This window comes from Epinephelus lanceolatus, chromosome 15 (assembly GCF_041903045.1).
Source record: "Epinephelus lanceolatus isolate andai-2023 chromosome 15, ASM4190304v1, whole genome shotgun sequence".
Lineage (NCBI taxonomy): Eukaryota > Metazoa > Chordata > Actinopteri > Perciformes > Serranidae > Epinephelus > Epinephelus lanceolatus.
The window spans coordinates 44,462,362-44,482,629 of NC_135748.1; the positions used below are offsets into that span (position 1 = coordinate 44,462,362).

General features: G+C 39.3%; 1 protein-coding gene across 3 annotated transcripts in view; it reads left to right on the forward strand.

The window, feature by feature from the left end:
• Nucleotides 1–20,268, forward strand: part of exoc3l4 (exocyst complex component 3-like 4) — a 51,741-nt gene that overhangs the window by 24,091 nt on the left and 7,382 nt on the right. For 2 of the 3 annotated variants that reach the window (XM_033643369.2, XM_078175399.1), the window contains 5 exons: nucleotides 5,722–5,820; nucleotides 10,514–10,637; nucleotides 15,574–15,696; nucleotides 16,328–16,480; nucleotides 17,578–17,699. In XM_033643369.2, the coding sequence (XP_033499260.2) occupies nucleotides 5,722–5,820; nucleotides 10,514–10,637; nucleotides 15,574–15,696; nucleotides 16,328–16,480; nucleotides 17,578–17,699 (621 nt within the window). The remainder of the gene's footprint in view (nucleotides 1–5,721; nucleotides 5,821–10,513; nucleotides 10,638–15,573; nucleotides 15,697–16,327; nucleotides 16,481–17,577; nucleotides 17,700–20,268) is intronic. The other variant, XM_078175398.1, reaches the window with a different exon arrangement.

Consider the following 20,268-nt stretch of genomic DNA (forward strand, 5'->3'; position numbering starts at 1 on the left):
CTTAAAGAGATTTATCAATTAATAAAATTGAGTTTATCAGTGACGTAGATCACAGTTTATTTAGGTCACATTTAAAGTAGGTCACATTTAAAGAGGCTTCTTCCTCAGACAAAAGTCACTGAAGAGGAGGTAGCGTAAATCAAACGGCAGTAGCTCAGTCCATAGGGACTTGGGTTGGGAACCGGAGGGTCACCTGTTCGAGTCCCCGTCCGGACCAAAATATGGAGCGTGGACTGGTGGCTGGAGAGGTGCCAGTTCACCTCCTGGGCACTGCCGAGGTGCCCTTGAGCAAGGCACCGAACCCCCCAACCGCTCGGGGTGCCTCACCAAGGGCAGCCCCCTCACTCTGACATCTCTCCACTTTGTGCATGTATAGGTCCTGTTGGTGCATGTGTATGTCTTTCGGACCTGTGTGTAATTGGCAAGCAAAAGTGAAAACATTGAATTTTCTGTCAGGGGGATTAATAAAGTAAATAAACTTAACTTAAACTTAAACTTAAACCTCAGCAGAGAAACATTAAAGGAAATGGCCACTTTAGAATGAAAATACAGACAGTACTTACTGACCCTCATGCCGACAAGAAGTCCAGTGTAGTTTTTAATCCACAAAACTCGTTCGGGGTATCGGAGGATAACAGCTAGCTGGAATAACAGCTACACTTGAAGGGCATGGAACCCACATTTTGAAAATGTAATAAAACTCCGCTAATGCATTTCAAAAACGTCAGAACGGCTCGTCTGTTGTAATCCAAGTGCCCTCAAGCTGTGGCATTGCAACACTGACTTGAAAAGACATAATTTACTCCACTTTAATAGCATCATTTTTCACTGTGGTCAGTTAGCCTGCCCTGTAGGCTGCTGTGTTAACATGGCAACTCACACGAGACTTGAGAACTAGCACCACCACTAGCCGTCAGCTAGTCTCGTGTGAGTTGCCATGTAAACACAGCAGCCTACAGGGCAGGCTAACAGATCACGGTGAGAAACGATGCTATTAAAGTGGAGTAAATTATGTCTTTTCAAGTCATTTTGCATGCCACAGCTTCAAGGCACTTGGATTACGATGGACGAGCTGTTCGGACGTTTTTGAAATGCATTAGCAGAGTTGTATTACATTTTCAAAATGTGGGTTCCATGCCCTTCAAGTGTAGCTGTTATTCCAGCTAGCTGTTATCCTCCGATACCCCGAACGAGTTTTGTGGATTAAAAAACTACACTGGACTTCTTGTCGGCATGAGGGTCAGTAAGTACTGTCTGTATTTTCATTCGTAAGTGGCCATTTCCTTTAAATCAGAAAAGTTAAATAAAGACACTGAACGTCTAAGAGCTTCACTACATTGTTTTTTAAATGGTAAAAAGCTGGTGTGGTGACGGCTGTGACAGCCGCGACAGTCATGACAGTCGTGGCGGTCATGACGGTCATGCTTAGAGTTCAGAGACACACTCACTGTGGTTTACAGAAAACAATGATAACATGGAAACAGTCTCCTGCTTTTGTATTTTTGGACCTACGACCATAATTTCACTTTTGCCTTTGTTTAGTTGTAGAAAGTTTTGAGACGTCTAGTCGTTGAGGTTGTCAGTGCATCTTACAGCTCGTTCAGTTCAGGACTGAGGTTATCTGAGACACACAGCTGGTGCACGTCACAGAGTTATTCATTATAATTAATTCAATGATCTATAAGACCAATAGAACAGGATCATTTTCATGTCCTGAGGATTCAGTTATTAGTGAAGAGGTCAAAGGTCAAACAGCAGCAGGCCGGAAAAACAAGTCCAACTGTCTGAGCAGGAATAAAATAACACACCACCCACAGTAAAAAAATATCAGTGAAGAAGTGAAAGAGGAAGGTGGAGGTGTGACAGCAACAAACTCCAACATGTGCAATCACCACCCTGCTCACAGTAAACACCAAAAATATCAGAAGAAGAAAGAGGAAGTGGAGGTGTGACGGCAACAAACCAAAAACAGAATCCTGCCCTCCATCATGTGCAATCACCACCCTGCTCACAACAAACCCCAAATACATTTTAAATATATCAGAGGAGAAGTCAGAGAGGATGGCGGAGGTGTGAAGACGAAAACAAACTCCAACATGTGCAATCACCACCATGCTGCGGGATTTTCCTGTTGAATAACGTGATTTATGACTAACATTGTTTTTGACTGAACTCCAGTGTCACCAAAGTATTAGTGCCATGGTGTACAAATACTGCGTTACTAGTGAAGTTATCAGTGCCACGGTGTACAAATACTGTGTTACTAGTGAAGTTATCAGTGCCACGGTGTACAAATACTGTGCTATAAGTAAATGTATCAGTGCCCTGGTGTACAAATACTGCGTTATGAGTAAATGTATCAGTGCCACGGTGTACAAATACTGTGTTACTAGTGAAGTTATCAGTGCCCTGGTGTACAAATACTGTGTTATGAGTAAATGTATCAGTGCCCTGGTGTACAAATACTGTGTTACTAGTGAAGTTATCAGTGCCACGGTGTACAAATACTGTGTTACTAGTGAAGTTATCAGTGCCCTGGTGTACAAATACTGCATTATAAGTAAATGTATCGGTGCCCTTGTGTACAAATACTGCATTATAAGTAAATGTATCAGTGCCACGGTATACAAATACTGTGTTACTAGTGAAGTTATCAGTGCCACGGTGTACAAATACTGTGTTATAAGTAAATGTAGTGCCACGGTGTACAAATACTGCGTTACAAGTAAAAGTATCAGTGCCCTGGTGAACGAATACTGTGTTACTAGTGAAGTTATCAGTGCCCTGGTGTACAAATACTGTGTTATAAGTAAATGTAGTGCCACGGTGTACAAATACTGCATTATAAGTAAATGTAGTGCCATGTGTACAAATACTGCATTACAAGTAAAAGTATCAGTGCCCTGGTAAACGAATACTGTGTTACTAGTGAAGTTATCAGTGCCCTGGTGTACAAATACTGTGTTATAAGTAAATGTGGTGCCACGGTGTACAAATACTGCGTTATAAGTAAATGTAGTGCCACGTGTACAAATACTGCGTTACAAGTAAAAGTATCAGTGCCCTGGTGAACGAATACTGTGTTACAAGTTAAAGTATCAGTGCCCTGGTGTACAAATACTGTGTTACAAGTAAAAGTATCAGTGCCCTGGTGAACGAATACTGTGTTACTAGTGAAGTTATCAGTGCCCTGGTGTACAAATACTGTGTTACAAGTAAAAGTATCAGTGCCCTGGTGAACGAATACTGTGTTACTAGTGAAGTTATCAGTGCCCTGGTGTACAAATACTGTGTTATAAGTAAATGTAGTGCCACGGTGTACAGATATTGCGTTACAAGTAAATGTAGTGCCACGGTGTACAAATACTGTGTTACAAGTAAAAGTATCAGTGCCCTGGTGAACGAATACTGTGTTACTAGTGAAGTTATCAGTGCCCTGGTGTACAAATACTGTGTTATAAGTAAATGTAGTGCCACGTGTACAAATACTGCGTTACAAGTAAAAGTAGTGCCACGGTGTACAAATACTGCGTTACAAGTAAAAGTATCAGTGCCCTGGTGAACGATTACTGTGTTACAAGTAAAAGTATCAGTACCCTGGTGTACAAATACTGTGTTACAAGTAAAAGTATCAGTGCCCTGGTGAACGAATACTGTGTTACTAGTGAAGTTATCAGTGCCCTGGTGTGCAAATACTGTGTTATAAGTAAATGTAGTGCCACGGTGTACAGATATTGCGTTACAAGTAAATGTAGTGCCACGGTGTACAAATACTGTGTTACAAGTAAAAGTATCAGTGCCCTGGTGTACAAATACTGTGTTACAAGTAAAAGTATCAGTGCCCTGGTGAACGAATACTGTGTTACTAGTGAAGTTATCAGTGCCCTGGTGAACGAATACTGTGTTACTAGTGAAGTTATCAGTGCCCTGGTGTACAAATACTGTGTTACAAGTAAATGTAGTGCCACGGTGTACAGATATTGCGTTACAAGTAAATGTAGTGCCACGGTGTACAAATACTGTGTTACAAGTAAAAGTATCAGTGCCCTGGTGTACAAATACTGCATTACATGTAAAAGTATCAGTGCCCTGGTGTACAAATTCTGGGTTGTGTTCTTATTACCTCAGAATGAAAACAACCGCCATGTTTCTACAGTAGCCCAGAATGGACAAACCAACCACAGGCTACAGATAAATCAATCAATCAATTTTATTTATAAAGCCCAATATCACAAATCACAATTTGCCTCACAGGGCTTTACAGCATACGACATCCCTCTGTCCTTATGACCCTCACAGCTGATCAGGAAAAACTCCCCAAAAAACCCTTTAATGGGGAAAAAAAACGGTAGAAACCTCAGGAAGAGCAACTGAGGAGGGATCCCTCTTCCAGGACGGACAGACGTGCAATAGATGTCGTACAGAACAGATCAGCATAATAAATTAACAGTAATCCGCATGACACAATGAGACAGAGAGAGAGCGAGAGACAGAGACAGAGAGAGAGATGCAGGTAATGACAGTAGCTTACAACAACATTATTGAAAGTAATAATATTATAGTTATAGTTCTGGCTACTGTGGTACAATATATTGAAAGTATGTATTAATATCTGGCAGTATACATGTGTGACAATAGTCATATGTGTATAATAACAGTAGAAGTATGACTAATGACTAATGATGGCAGCAGCAGCAGGAGGCATCTGGCAGGACCACGGCAGCAGCACAACCACACACGTCACGCTGTCCAGGCACCGCTGTGATATGAGTTAATCTGAGAGACAGTGGAGCACAAAGGCTCCGGAGAAGAAGCCGAGTTAGTGACATCCAGAATGGCCGAGTTAGCAAGATGCAGTAATAGAATACGAGAGAGAGAGAGAGAGAGAGAGAGAGAGAAGGAGAGAAGGTGCCCAGTGTATTATAGGGGGGTCCTCCGGCAGACTAGGCCTAAGTCAGCCTAACTAGGGGCTGGTACAGGGCAAGCCTGAGCCAGCCCTAACTATAAGCTTTATCAAAGAGGAAAGTCTTAAGTCTAGTCTTAAATGTAAGACGTATTCACACTCAGCTCCTCCAGATTATTTTTCCTGGTGTAAATCAGCTCCTCAATACTGACGGAACTCTAACCAGGAGAAGTTTCAGGTGGTTGTAATCAGTAATCAGTAATCAGTAATCTGTAACCCCCTGAATCTGACACACTATTATAGAATTAGCATCAAAGTAAAATAGAAGCACTCATCATGCATAAAGGCCTGTTTTAGGAGGTTATATTAATTATTGATGCATGAATGTGTTGATCAGTTTAATGTTGCAGCTGACGAAGGTTCATTTTAATGACTGCTGGGCCAGTAAAACATCAGTATTTATAAGTTTGTTTATATTTATTCATATAAAATATATTTAATTCAAAATATATTTAATATCAATAATTTGGATCTGTGACTGAACTGAAGCTGTTTGATAAATAAAGAGTAAAACCTCTCTCTGGGATGTTGTAAGGTATAAAATGAAAATACTCCACTGAAGTAAAAGTGCCTCCAGACTGTTGAGTACTTGTGCTTCGTTACGTTGCAGACTGTCTCTGAACTGATGACAGGATGTTTTATGTTAAACTCTGTGTTCTTGCTATTCTGCCCATCCCCCCGGAGGCTTGTCTCCGTTCAGTCCCATCTAAACAGGAAGTGAGTGTAAGAAACTGATCTGTGTCTCCTCGTCTTTCCAGGTTTGAGACAGAGTTCAGGCATCTCTGCAGCGCTGTCAGACCACAGCCTCTCTGGACACAGTATCATATTACATACATCAACAGCTTCACTGCTTTACAGTAAGTCACATGACTTCCTGAAATTACCCATGAGGCACCATAATGAACCAACGAACTCAGCACGCCTCCAAAACCACAATCTGTCATTCACTCAGCAGGAGCTTCCTGTTTCACTGCCACGGCTGCACAACAACATACAGCCTGTTCAGACATGTGCTAAGCTAGCAGGAAGTAATGCCTCTGTGTTGTTTTTACCTTCAGAATAAAAGCTCAAACTAAAGTTTATTGTTTGTCAGGGTTAAAAACTGTCTTCAGCTCATCAGAACACCATCACTATAAGACTGTATTTATATAAACTATTTAGCCATCATCACCAGACTGTTATATAAACTATTTAACCATCACCACCACCACACTTTATTTATATAAACTATTTAACCATGACCAAACCAGACTGTATTTATATAAACTATTTAACCATGACCAAACCAGACTGTATTTATATAAACTATTTAACCATCACCACCAGACTGTATTTATATAAACTATTTAACCATCACCAAACCAGACTGTATTTATATAAACTATTTAACCATCACCACCAGACTGTATTTATATAAACTATTTAACCATGACCACCACACTTTATTTATATAAACTATTTAACCATGACCAAACCAGACTGTATTTATATAAACTATTTAACCATGACCAAACCAGACTGTATTTATATAAACTATTTAACCATGACCAAACCAGACTGTATTTATATAAACTATTTAACCATCACCACCACCACACTTTATTTATATAAACTATTTAACCATCACCACCAGACTGTATTTATATAAACTATTTAACGATCACCAAACCAGACTGTATTTATATAAACTATTTAACCATGACCACCAGACTGTATTTATATAAACTATTTAACCATGACCACCAGACTGTATTTATATAAACTATTTAACCATCACCACCAGACTATATTTATATAAACTATTTAACCATGACCACCACACTTTATTTATATAAACTATTTAACCATGACCAAACCAGACTGTATTTATATAAACTATTTAACCATCACCACCAGACTGTATTTATATAAACTATTTAACCATGACCAAACCAGACTGTATTTATATAAACTATTTAACCGTCACCACCACACTTTATTTATATAAACTATTTAACCATCATCACCAGACTGTATTTATATAAACTATTTAACCATGACCACCAGACTGTATTTATATAAACTATTTAACCATCACCACCAGACTGTATTTATATAAACTATTTAACCATCACCACCAGACTGTATTTATATAAACTATTTAACCATGACCAAACCAGACTGTATTTATAAAAACCATTTAACCATCACCACCAGACTGTATTTATATATACTACTTAACCATCACCACCAGACTGTATTTATATAAACTATTTAACCATGACCACCAGACTGTATTTATATAAACTATTTAACCATGACCACCAGACTGTATTTATATAAACTATTTAACCATGACCACCACACTATATTTATATAAACTATTTAACCATGACCACCAGACTGTATTTATATAAACTATTTAACCATCACCACCAGACTGTATTTATATAAACTATTTAACCATGACCAAACCAGACTGTATTTATATAAACTATTTAACCGTCACCACCACACTTTATTTATATAAACTATTTAACCATCATCACCAGACTGTATTTATATAAACTATTTAACCATGACCACCAGACTGTATTTATATAAACTATTTAACCATCACCACCAGACTGTATTTATATAAACTATTTAACCATGACCAAACCAGACTGTATTTATATAAAACATTTAACCATCACCACCAGACTGTATTTATATAAACTATTTAACCATGACCAAACCAGACTGTATTTATATAAACTATTTAACCATCACCACCAGACTGTATTTATATAAACTATTTAACCTTGACCAAACCAGACTGTATTTATATAAACTTTTTAACCATCACCACCACCACACTTTATTTATATAAACTATTTAACCATCACCACCAGACTGTATTTATATAAACTATTTAACCATGACCAAACCAGACTGTATTTATATAAACTATTTAACCATGGCCACCACACTTTATTTATATAAACTATTTAACCATCACCACCAGACTGTATTTATATAAACTATTTAACCATCACCACCAGACTGTATTTATATAAACTATTTAACCATGGCCACCACACTTTATTTATATAAACTATTTAACCATCACCACCAGACTGTATTTATATAAACTATTTAACCATGACCACCAGACTGTATTTATATAAACTATTTAACCATCACCACCAGACTGTATTTATATAAACTATTTAACCATCACCACCAGACTGTATTTATATATACTACTTAACCATCACCACCAGACTGTATTGATATAAACTATTTAACCATGACCAAACCAGACTGTATTTATATAAACCATTTAACCATCACCACCAGACTGTATTTATATATACTACTTAACCATCACCACCAGACTGTATTTATATAAACTATTTAACCATGACCAAACCAGACTGTATTTATATAAACTATTTAACCATCACCACCAGACTGTATTTATATGAACTATTTAACCATCAACGAACCAGACTGTATTTAAATAAACTATTTAACCATGACCACCAGACTGTATTTATATAAACTATTTAACCATCACCACCAGACTGTATTTATATAAACTACTTAACCATCACCACCAGACTGTATTTATATAAACTATTTAACCATGACCAAACCAGACTGTATTTATATAAAGTATTTAACCATCACCACCAGACTGTATTTATATGAACTATTTAACCATCAACGAACCAGACTGTATTTAAATAAACCATTTAACCATCACCGAACCAGACTGTATTTATATAAACTATTTAACCATGACCAAACCAGACTGTATTTATATAAACTATTTAACCATCACCAAACCAGACTTTATTTATATAAACTATTTAACCATCACCAAACCAGACTGTATTTATATAAACTATTTAACCATGACCACCAGACTGTATTTATATAAACTATTTAACCATCACCACCAGACTGTATTTATATAAACTATTTAACCATCACCACCAGACTGTATTTATATATTCTCATTTAACCATCATCACCAGACTGTATTTATATATACTCATTTAACCATCACCACCAGACTGTATTTATATAAACTATTTAACCATCATCACCAGACTGTATTTATATATACTCATTTAACCATCACCACCAGACTGTATTTATATAAACTATTTAACCATCACCACCAGACTGTATTTATATATACTCATTTAACCATCACCACCAGACTGTATTTATGTAAACTATTTAACCATCAACCTGACTGTATTTATATAAACTATTTAACCATCATCACCAGACTTTATTTATATAAACTATTTAACCATCACCACCAGACTGTATTTATATATACTCATTTAACCATCACCACCAGACTGTATTTATATAAACTATTTAACCATCATCACCAGACTTTATTTATATAAACTATTTAACCATGACCACCACACTTTATTTATATAAACTATTTAACCATCATCACCAGACTGTATTTATATAAACCATTTAACCATCACCGAACCAGACTGTATTTATATAAACTATTTAACCATCACCACCAGACTGTATTTATATAAACCATTTAACCATCACCACCAGACTGTATTTATATGAATTCATTTAACCATCATCACCAGACTGTATTTATATAAACTATTTAACCATCACCACCAGACTGTATTTATATAAACCATTTAACCATCACCACCAGACTGTATTTATATGAATTCATTTAACCATCATCACCAGACTGTATTTATATAAACTATTTAACCATCACCACCAGACTGTATTTATATATACTCATTTAACCATCACCACCAGACTGTATTTATATAAACTATTTAACCATCACCACCAGACTTTATTTATATAAACTATTTAACCATCACCACCAGACTATATTTATATAAACTATTTAAACATCACCACCAGACTGTATTTATATATACTCATTTAACCATCACCACCAGACTATATTTATATAAACTATTTAAACATCACCACCAGACTGTATTTATATAAACCATTTAACCATCACCACCAGACTGTATTTATATGAATTCATTTAACCATCATCACCAGACTGTATTTATATAAACTATTTAACCATCACCACCAGACTGTATTTATATATACTCATTTAACCATCACCACCAGACTGTATTTATATAAACTATTTAACCATCACCACCAGACTTTATTTATATAAACTATTTAACCATCATCACCAGACTATATTTATATAAACTATTTAACCATCACCACCAGACTGTATTTATATATACTCATTTAACCATCACCACCAGACTGTATTTATATAAACTATTTAACCATCACCACCAGACTTTATTTATATAAACTATTTAACCATCACCACCAGACTATATTTATATAAACTATTTAAACATCACCACCAGACTGTATTCATAGCACAACATGTGAGAACACGGTTCAGGTTAAAAATATTGAAGTTACATTTAAGTAAAAGTACGACAGTCTTCAGTACGATGATGTAAAAATACTGCAGTACAGTAAAATGATACATGATAACCTCCATCAGTGATGCTGTTTGTCCTCCTGCAGGGAGCACATGGACGTCTATAAGGACACCAGTCCACAGGAAGTGAGAGCCTTCAGAAAAGAGGCAGAATGTCTGATCATTAGACTCATACAGGAGCTGGAGGAGCAGTTCAAAGAGGAGGTCAAGGTATAGTCACACATCAGTATTATTATATCAGAGAGCGGCCATGTTGTTTTGTAGTTTTATAACAGAGGAACTGAAAAAAGAACACCAAGTTCTTGACACTATATTTGATGCTTTTGAGTCAGTTACTGTAAGACGAGACGGGATGAGACAAGACCAGACAGTACCAGGATACCTGTCCAAGGGCAGTCAGTTACTGTAAGACAAGACGAGACAAGACAAGACTGTATTTATATAAACTATTTAACCATCATCACCAGACTGTATTTATATAAACTATTTAACCATCACCACCAGACTGTATTTATATAAATTATTTAACCATCACCACCAGACTTTTGAGTCTGGTGGCGATGCTTTTGAGTCAGTTACTGTAAGACGAGACGGGATGAGACAAGACCAGACAGTACCAGGATATCTGTCCAAGGGCAGTCAGTTACTGTAAGTCAAGACGAGACAAGACAAGACAATCAATCAATCAATCAATCAATCATTTATTTATAAAGCCCAATATCACAAATCACAATTTGCCTCACAGGGCTTTACAGCATACGACATCCCTCTGTCCTTAGGACCCTCACAGCTGATCAGGAAAAACTCCCCAAAAAAAACCCTTTAACAGGGGGAAAAAAAATGGTAGAAACCTCAGGAAGAGCAACTGAGGAGGGATCCCTCTTCCAGGACGGACAGACGTGCAATAGATGTCGTACAGAACAGATCAGCATAATAAATTAACAGTAATCCGTATAACACAATGAGACAGAGAGAGAGAGAGAGAGAGAGAGAGACAGAGACAGAGAGAGAGAGAGAGAAAGAGAGAGAGAGAGATGCAGGTAATGACAGTAGCTTACAACAACATTATTGAAAGTAATAATATTATAATTATAGTTCTGGCTACTGTGGTACAATATGTTGAATGTATGTATTAATATCTATTTAAAATTCTACTGTTAACTTATAAAGCTCTAAATGGTGAAGCTCCATCATATCTTAGAGAGCTCATAGTGCCATATGATCCCACCAGAACACTGTGCTAGTCCAGCCCCTAGTTAGGCTGACTTAGGCCTAGTCTGCCGGAGGACCCCCCTATAACAACAGCTAAGAGATTAGCGAGAAAGTCGTAGAAAGGAGGAGAGCTATAAGTGCTTAAACAGAACCAGTGTGGGTTAAGACTTGAAGTAGACGTTAAAGCAACGTTAAAGCAACTGAAGTGAGAAAGCAGGCTAGTAGAATTCACCAGAGCAGTACAGAGACGCTGTCACAGAAACACCGGAAATGACACAACTCACTTACCGCAATACGTCAGCACGTCCACACAGTCATGTGTCAGCAAATCACATATCACAGTAAAACGATCCACACAAGACTGTACATCAACTTAACATTCTCTATTCAGCCAAGCTAAGCTAAGCCAAGCTAGCATGCAGGTTTATTATTCATCACTCGTTCCAGTCTGTGATCTTAACTCGTCTCAGTTCAGGTGTTGAGCCAGAAAATCCCAGGTCCAAAACCCAAAATCCCAAATCTGTTGTTTTAAGACTGCCGAAAAGTCAAAAAACGCTCAAAGAACAGAGTTTAACTGGAGACGATACAACCTCAGTGAAAAACATTTCAGGTGGTGTTGATATGAAATCACTTTAATGAGGCCGTGGTCCATGTTTCTCAGTCTCTACAGGATTCCACAGGCTGCAGGCAACAGCCTATCACTGCTGATCAGCTGTGTGATGCTAACAGTTAGCCCTGTTACTGTGAGTTACTCTGTTGTTAAATCTGTTAATAAGTGTCAGGTAACTTTAGCTGTGTGATGCTAACAGTTAGCGGTATGCAGCATCAGTCTCATGACAAACAGAGAATTGATTTGCTGCACGTGACTCTACGATGAAATGAGATTTGACCTGTTTTAAAAAGTCAAATTTGCAGTAAAGTTTTGCTCATTTGTTATGAGACGGTGCAGACTTCATTGTGATTGGCTGAATTTGCGTCAGTTGTGATCAGAACATCATTAACTGGCTGTCAGAGTTTCAGCAGTGTGGATGGAGTTTGGGAGTTTTTGATCTGCTGTTAGGCCATAGTTGGCTCAGAGGTGAAATGCTGGCCCATCAATGTGGAAGCTGCGACATGATGAGTCAAAGTTTAACTCCAAACAATGTGAAGATGAGAATTTCATTAACCACCAGAAGCAAATGTTATTTTGTCTGGCTGAGACATGAATCAGTGTGAACGAACACTAACAAAGGAAACAAGTGAGCAGTGGGCGGGGACGGTCAGGTGACCAGAATACCAGGAACAAGGTTTCTGCAGGGCCGATGAAGGGAAGTGGAAACAGGTGAGCAGGTGGAGGAGGGTCAGGTGACTGGGACCAGTCTGAGGACACCTGGTGGACAGGTAGAGAATAACAATGAGGTGGGGATGTGACTGGGAGGAAGGTTAGGTGACTGGGACCAGTCTGAGGTAGTCTTGCACCAACGGTAGGCCGTGGTGCTTAACCCTATGGGCCCTAGGCCTTTTTGGAGTATTTTTACTGCCTTTACTTTTAAGCTCATATCACAGTCATTATAAAGGCTACATACACATGCTATATCTTGTTTTTTCAGGACAGTCTGGGCTAACCAGATTTGCCATCAATTCATGTCCTTCTATGTGCCTGTATTTTATATTAATTTTTATATCAATGAAAAAAAAAATCTGTGTTACTAAATTCTTACATTTTTACATGTATCTCACCATAGCAAGTTGGAAGTTGACATATTCTGCCATATATGAAGAGGGGAGACTCTCTGGAATCTGGCAATATAAGAACCATGATGGTGGGACATTCTGTCACTTCACAGTTGTCCAAAACATGTGGTTTGTGCCAGGCAGACACGATTGCCAGTATTTTTTCATTATTGCAAGAAATTCTATTGACTCATTCACAAGTCAAAAATGTGTTTTATTTGAAAGAAACATGCAATATTTACATCTAAGATCATAGAAAAATAGTCAACCAAGTGCAGTGATGTCCTCCAAGATAATATTTGCCACTTTGTTTACAGTAAACAAAGTTTGTTGTTGTTTTTCAGTTTCAGTTATATATTGGGGGGGAATTTTGGGCATGGGGGGGGGGGGGGGGGGGGGCATGTCCCCCTCAATGTATATGGTGACTACTGCCCTGTCATGCATGCATAATTAGGCTGCAGTTGTCTGGGTGCACTAAGGTGAAGTGGCTGGTCTTGTCATACAAAGTTTGATGGAGTGTCAACTGGACAATATGGAGATATTTGCATCTTGAAAGCCGGACTACAAATGTGGATAGACAGGGAGAAACACATGCAAGCCTAAGATGTGGTAAGATACGATATTCCTCACTATATGAAGTGACTGATAACAAGATCTGTATAATGGGTTGTAAAGAAATTCGTCAGGTTTTTATTTTGTAGACAACTGATCTGTATTTATAGCCTGATGGGATGACAGCACAATGATATGTGTGGTATCACTGGAAACCTCTGGTCATGCGCTTTCATGTGACATGCGTGGCATTTCTGTGCGACCCTGCACTCGCGAGTAATCCATCCAACAGTAATGTGTGTGCAGGGCTGTATGAAAACTCTGTTATACATAATTTTAGTGTAGTTTTATCATTGTTTTTCGCTGTGAAAACATTGGATTACTGACAAGTACAGGTGTGAATTTGGACGCACGATGCGTCGATTGGGCCCATAGGGTTAAACACCACTTAAGCACCACGGGACATATGATACCATAATGTTGGAGAACCGTAGTACCACAGTACCTCACAGTACCACTACTGTGGGATAAGTTCAAAGTCCAATCGCAAGAGGGTGAGTGTCCATGCGCTGTCCAATAACGGCGCACGCCGGCCACCTGGCACTCAATATGCTGCTGCAGTGGTTTGTTTTCCAGTGACATTTCAGGTATTAGCTGAGCTATTGAGTATCTTTAAGCAGTGAAAGTTATTATTTATTTCTTTTTACTTGTAGGCTAGATTTGTTTATATATGCTACAGTGATTTGTTTTCCACAGAGCTCTACAGGGCGAGCATTTTACTCGCATTTGCGACTAGAAATAGTTTTGTGTGAGCAAAAGAAATCATTCAGGAGCACACTGTGTGCGAGTACAGATTTCAACCAGCAGCAGAAACGAAAGGCAAATCCTGCCGGTTGTGGGTTGAATGGGCGTCACAGACAGGAATATGGAGGCCATAGTGCTCCGCGGCGCAAGATAATGGCTTACTGGCAACGGAGAAGTCCGGCTTCAGTAATTTCCTCTTCTTGGTGTCATGACTGCCCAGATGTACCTGAATAGCCGAGCCGTGGCGGCACACAGGTATGTGACGTGTCAGAGGAGAAACGAGCCGTTCACATTTCTCTCTTTGTGGCAGGTAACGGTCCACAAACCTCACCGCACTTTAGGGACTGTTCTTTACTTATGAAGGGACTGTTCTTTACTTGTCAGGGGAGGAGGAGGATGGCTGGTTGATATTTATTTATTTATTTATTTATTTTATTTTGATCCCCCCTATGTTAATCACTTATTGATGCTGTTGTTGAAGTATGAATAAGTCAGTAAGTAATTTATTCCATTGAAATATCATTGATGTATTATAGAAAAGTGATTTATCTTTTCATAAATGACAAAAGGCACATCTGCTTCATTTTTGCTGTGGTACCGTGATACTACTCAGAACCGTGATACTTTCACTGGTATCGTACCGTGGGTCCCAATTTTGGTACTGTGACAACATTAGTCCGAGGACACCTGGTGGACAGGTAGAGAATAACAATGAGGTGGCGATGTTACTGGGAGGAGGGTCAGATGACTGGGACCAGTCTGAGGACACCTGGTGGACAGGTAGAGAATAACGCAGATGGGGCTGTGGCAAGATAAAAGCACCCTGTCATCAGTTGTTTTGTGTCGTTGCTTCCTGTTTCTCCAGCCGTACCTGAGGAGGATGATGACGAGGAAGTGGCTCACCAATGATGAAGACTTTAAGCAGCTTTCCAGTCGGACAGAGACACTGTCTCAACACTGTGCTCTGATGAGGCCCCCATATGTACAGGTGAGGAAGAAGAAGAGACAGACAGGAATTTCCAGCATTTACCAAGAACTTTATTAACTTCATCTACCAGACAGACTATTCATTTCCAGGAAAGACCTCGCCCCCTAATAATGACGGCTCACTGCCAGTGTCGGACATAATCCGATAAAGATTTCCCGTCCCGTTGTCGTGAGACGAATCCCACTCATGTAAATGGGAACAAACTGGTTTCATTAGACATTTTAGATTTGTGTGTTTTTACTTTAGAAACAGTTTATGATTCAGAATATCAGATAAAAATCATTTTTTCGGTCTTATTTTAAATCACCTCAGAGGTCAGGGGAGGAAATCCTGATTTACTGTTCTGTTTGGCCTGTTGAAAGTTCCAGTGAATGGATGTGGGCACCATTGTTTGGGGCCGGATGCTGCGGCTGCAGAAAGGATTAAAGCCTTGAGAAATGAATAGGTGGAAGTGGAGGTATTATATCAGATGATCTGATGGCTGCTCGTTATGTGACTGACACAAATAAAGAAGACCACACTTTCATTTCCCTTTGTTTTTTGTTTTTTTTACTGCCCATCCTGTTATTCTGCAGCCTCACCCCCCCTCTGTGTGTGTGTGTGTGTGTGTGTTTGTGTTACCTGGTGACAGGGGTTTGCGGATCGTATGCACCACCATGTGGTGAGGGAATATATCGGCCAGCTGATGAAGAGCAACTACTCGTGCAAGAACCGGAAACACGAGAAGGCGGCGAGTAAGATGCGTGTGCAGTGTGGACAACTCCGTGATCTCTTTGACGACATGGTAATTAATTCTTTAACTTCTACATTAACTTAAGCAGCAGGTTTCCTGTTTGGCTCCTCTGATTTTAAACTTGTGATGACGAGATGTTAAAGTCATGGTCTCCAGAAAATAAAAGTCCGTGCTGTGATAATGAAAACTGAAGTAATGGGCGTGTGGGAAAATTTACCACTGTCTGTGTGGACGTCCGATCAGTGTTGATGGAAAACGTAGTCAATTGAAGCAGTGAATTCCTCAGTGTGTGTTATATTGAAACAGAGAGCTGAGTCCTCCTGCTGATCAGTTTAGTGTTCAGACCCTAACACACCAAACCCACAACAGAGAACCAGTAGCTATGAAAGCCAACCGTTACCAATACAACATCAACCAAACAGCAGCCGAACTGTACCAACAGTGCAGGACACGCCACAAAATCCAGAGCGACAGATGCTCACTGACGACTGACCTTTGGCTTGGTGCGTCAGGACCATTAGGAGACAAAAATAATTGCTCATCTGGTCATCTGACTTCTCAGCCCTACTGCTCCCGGATGTCTTTTCTAGTTTATCTTGGGAACCTGAAGACGAAAAAACTGGCACAAAAACAGCACCACCTGTCGCCATTTGATCTCATTGGCTCACGTCCTGGAGGGTTGCCATTGGCAACTGCAGCCTCGGCTACTCTCCGCTACATTCCTTCGGCTGTCTACTCTAGCTCAATATCACTCAGCCAAAACACTAACATCCTCTGCACTTATATTTTGGGATGCTATTTCACTGTTGGAAATTTAATTTGCATTAAAAGTGAAAAAAGGAAGGAAGGAGCGTTACCTGGATACCTAGAGGCGGGGCTCTCTCTGCCTCCAAAAACTTCAGATGACGTCAGATGACGGTGATGGATGCAGGAAGAACATCATTCTCAGTCAGTGTCACACCCACTGATTAATTTATCATTGCAACTATCTACGTTTAATTTACCATCAACACTAAAAATAAATCTTGATCATAGTTTCAGGTTGCTCAGATAAAAATCACAACACTCGGAGTCCAAAACATAATTAAACTCAGTATTTATTTTTATATTCATTTTAAATTTATTCTATTTTTTTTTTTCTGTGGTAGAAGTCGAGCTGTGAGTGGCTTCACGCCGTAGGAGACGACCTGAGTGGCCTCATTGGACAGAAAAACAAGGCAGATATAAAGAACTACCTGCAGCCTTTAGTGGAGCATTACCCCGACTTCAGGTAATCATCACTAACTCATGTTGTTGTTCTGTAAATAAACTGCAGAAACCCTTAAAATCAATTCAAGAAAAGTTCAGCAGTCTTCCCTTTACTGAACTCTGACTCTGACAGATTTGATTCATACAGTGGAATCGAACCTTCTTCAGGTGTTTGACATGTGGTGGTTTTGATCAGCCTGACGGGCCGCTAACATCTGTAGCTCAGTATTTGTTGTTTCATGTCTCTGCGACAGCATTTGCTGTGACTGGAGGCTTGATGTTTTAATGGTGTCTGTCTGTCACTCCTGTCCTTACAAACACAATATCTCTCCCAGAATTTCTTCAGATTTTGGCACAAACATTCACCTGGACTCAACAATGAACTGATCTGAATATTGTGGTTGAAAGTCAAAGGTCAGTGTGACCTCACAAAATATGTTTTTGGCCATAACTGAAAAATTCATACACTAATTCTGACAAAACTTGACACAAATGTCTAACAGGATAAAATAATAGTCAAAAGGTCAAAGGTCAGCTGCACTTCGACATTATCGTGTTTTAATGCTATACCTCAGGAACAGACAATGGTTAAACAAGATGGCTGTTGGCGTTGGTGCTGTCAACAACATGCTGCAAACAATTTACAAATGTTGAAATGAATTTAACAAAAGACATTGTGAACAACTTAAAGCCTTCTTTTCTCTTCTGGAGAAACATGTCAGAACAGACCAGCACAAGGGACAAACAGCGTCAGACTGACTACAAACAATCAACCTGAGGAAAATCAACCTGATGGTCAAAGGTCCTGGTCTCTGAAATAATAAAAGAAACCAGAGAATTCTGCATCAAAACTTTTGGAAACTTTGGAACGTTAAAGACGGAAATAAATGAATTAAGAGAAGGCATCAGACAACTGAAAATAAAAAAGGATGCAGCAGAATTAAGAATGGCAGAAAAAGAGGACGGGGAAATCTATAAGACCCAGGTGCTTCTCCACAGACTGCCCCTACAGAAACAACTGGAAGTTAGATGTCGAGCTCAAGAATGTAAGAATTTTATTCAGCCTGAAGAAAGTGAAGAAAAACAATAAACCTGATACAATAGAAAGTAACAATAGAAATCTTGATTTCTGCGCATTTCAGGCGTGTGGATAGTGACTGGGACGGAGTGTAACAAGGGCTGAAGTGGCTGGCTGAGGGCGTCTAGTGTGGCAAAGTAGCAAACAAAATCTGAATTTCAGGTTAAAGTAGGCCACCACTGAACGTGAAACAACGATCTGGCAGAAAGTGGAATGATGAGCCGGGCTTTATACTGCAGAGTAGGGTGTGGCGATCAGGTGATGACTGTCAGATGTGGAGATGAGCCAGGTGCAAATGATCAGGAGCCACGTCAGCCACTCAGACAAGGGGAAACACAGAACAGGTGGGAGGGTGAGAACAGAGGAACACAATACAAGAGCAGGACAGAGACAGAGACAGAGAAAGATGCAGGACAGACGGTAATGACAGTAGCTTACAACAACATTAATGAAAGTAATAATATTATAATTATAATTCTGGCTATTGCGGTACACTATGTTGAAAGTATATATTAATATCTGACAGTATACATATGTGATAATAATCATATGTGTATAATAACAGTAGAAGTATGACTAATGACTAATGATAACAGCAGCAGCAGGAGGCATCTGGCAGGACCACAGCAGCAGCACAACCACACACGTTACGCTATCCAGGCACCGCTGTGATATGAGTTAATCTGAGAGACAGTGGGGTGTTAGTGAGATTGAGTTAGTGACATGCAGTATGGCCGATTTAGTGACAGGCAGTAATAAGATATGAGTGTTAGCAAAGGGGAGAGAGAGAGAGAGAGAGAGAAGGAGAGAGAGAGAGAGAGAGAGAGAAGGAGAGAAGGTCCCCAGTGTATTATAGGGGGGTCCTCCGGCAGACTAGGCCTAAGTCAGCCTAACTAGGGGCTGGTACAAGGCAAGCCTGAGCCAGCCCTAACTATAAGCTTTATCAAAGAGGAAAGTCTTAAGTCTAGTCTTAAATGTGGAGATAGTGTCTGCCTCCCGGACCATAACAGGAAGATGATTCCACAGGAGAGGAGCCTGATAGCTGAAGGCTCTGGCTCCTGATCTACTTTTGGAGACTTTAGGGACCTTGAGTAACCCTGCGTTCTCAGAGCACAGTGTTCTGGTGGGATAATATGGCACTATGAGCTCTCTAAGATATGACGGAGCTTGACCATTTAGAGCTTTATAAGTTAACAGTAGAATTTTAAATTCAATTCTGGATTTTACAGGGAGCCAGTGCAGAGAAGCTAAAACAGGAGAAATATGATCTCATTTCTTAGTTCCTGTTAGTACACGTGCTGCTGCATTCTGAATTAGCTGGAGAGTTTTTAAGGACTTACTAGAGCTACCTGATAATAGAGAGTTACAGTAATCCAGCCTTGAGGTAACAAAAGCGTGGACCAATTTTCTGCATCTTTTCGGGTCAGGATAGGCCTAATTTTTGCAATGTTACGCAGATGACGTATTGCTTATATCACAGCGGTGCGTGGATGGTGTGACGTGTGTGGTTGTG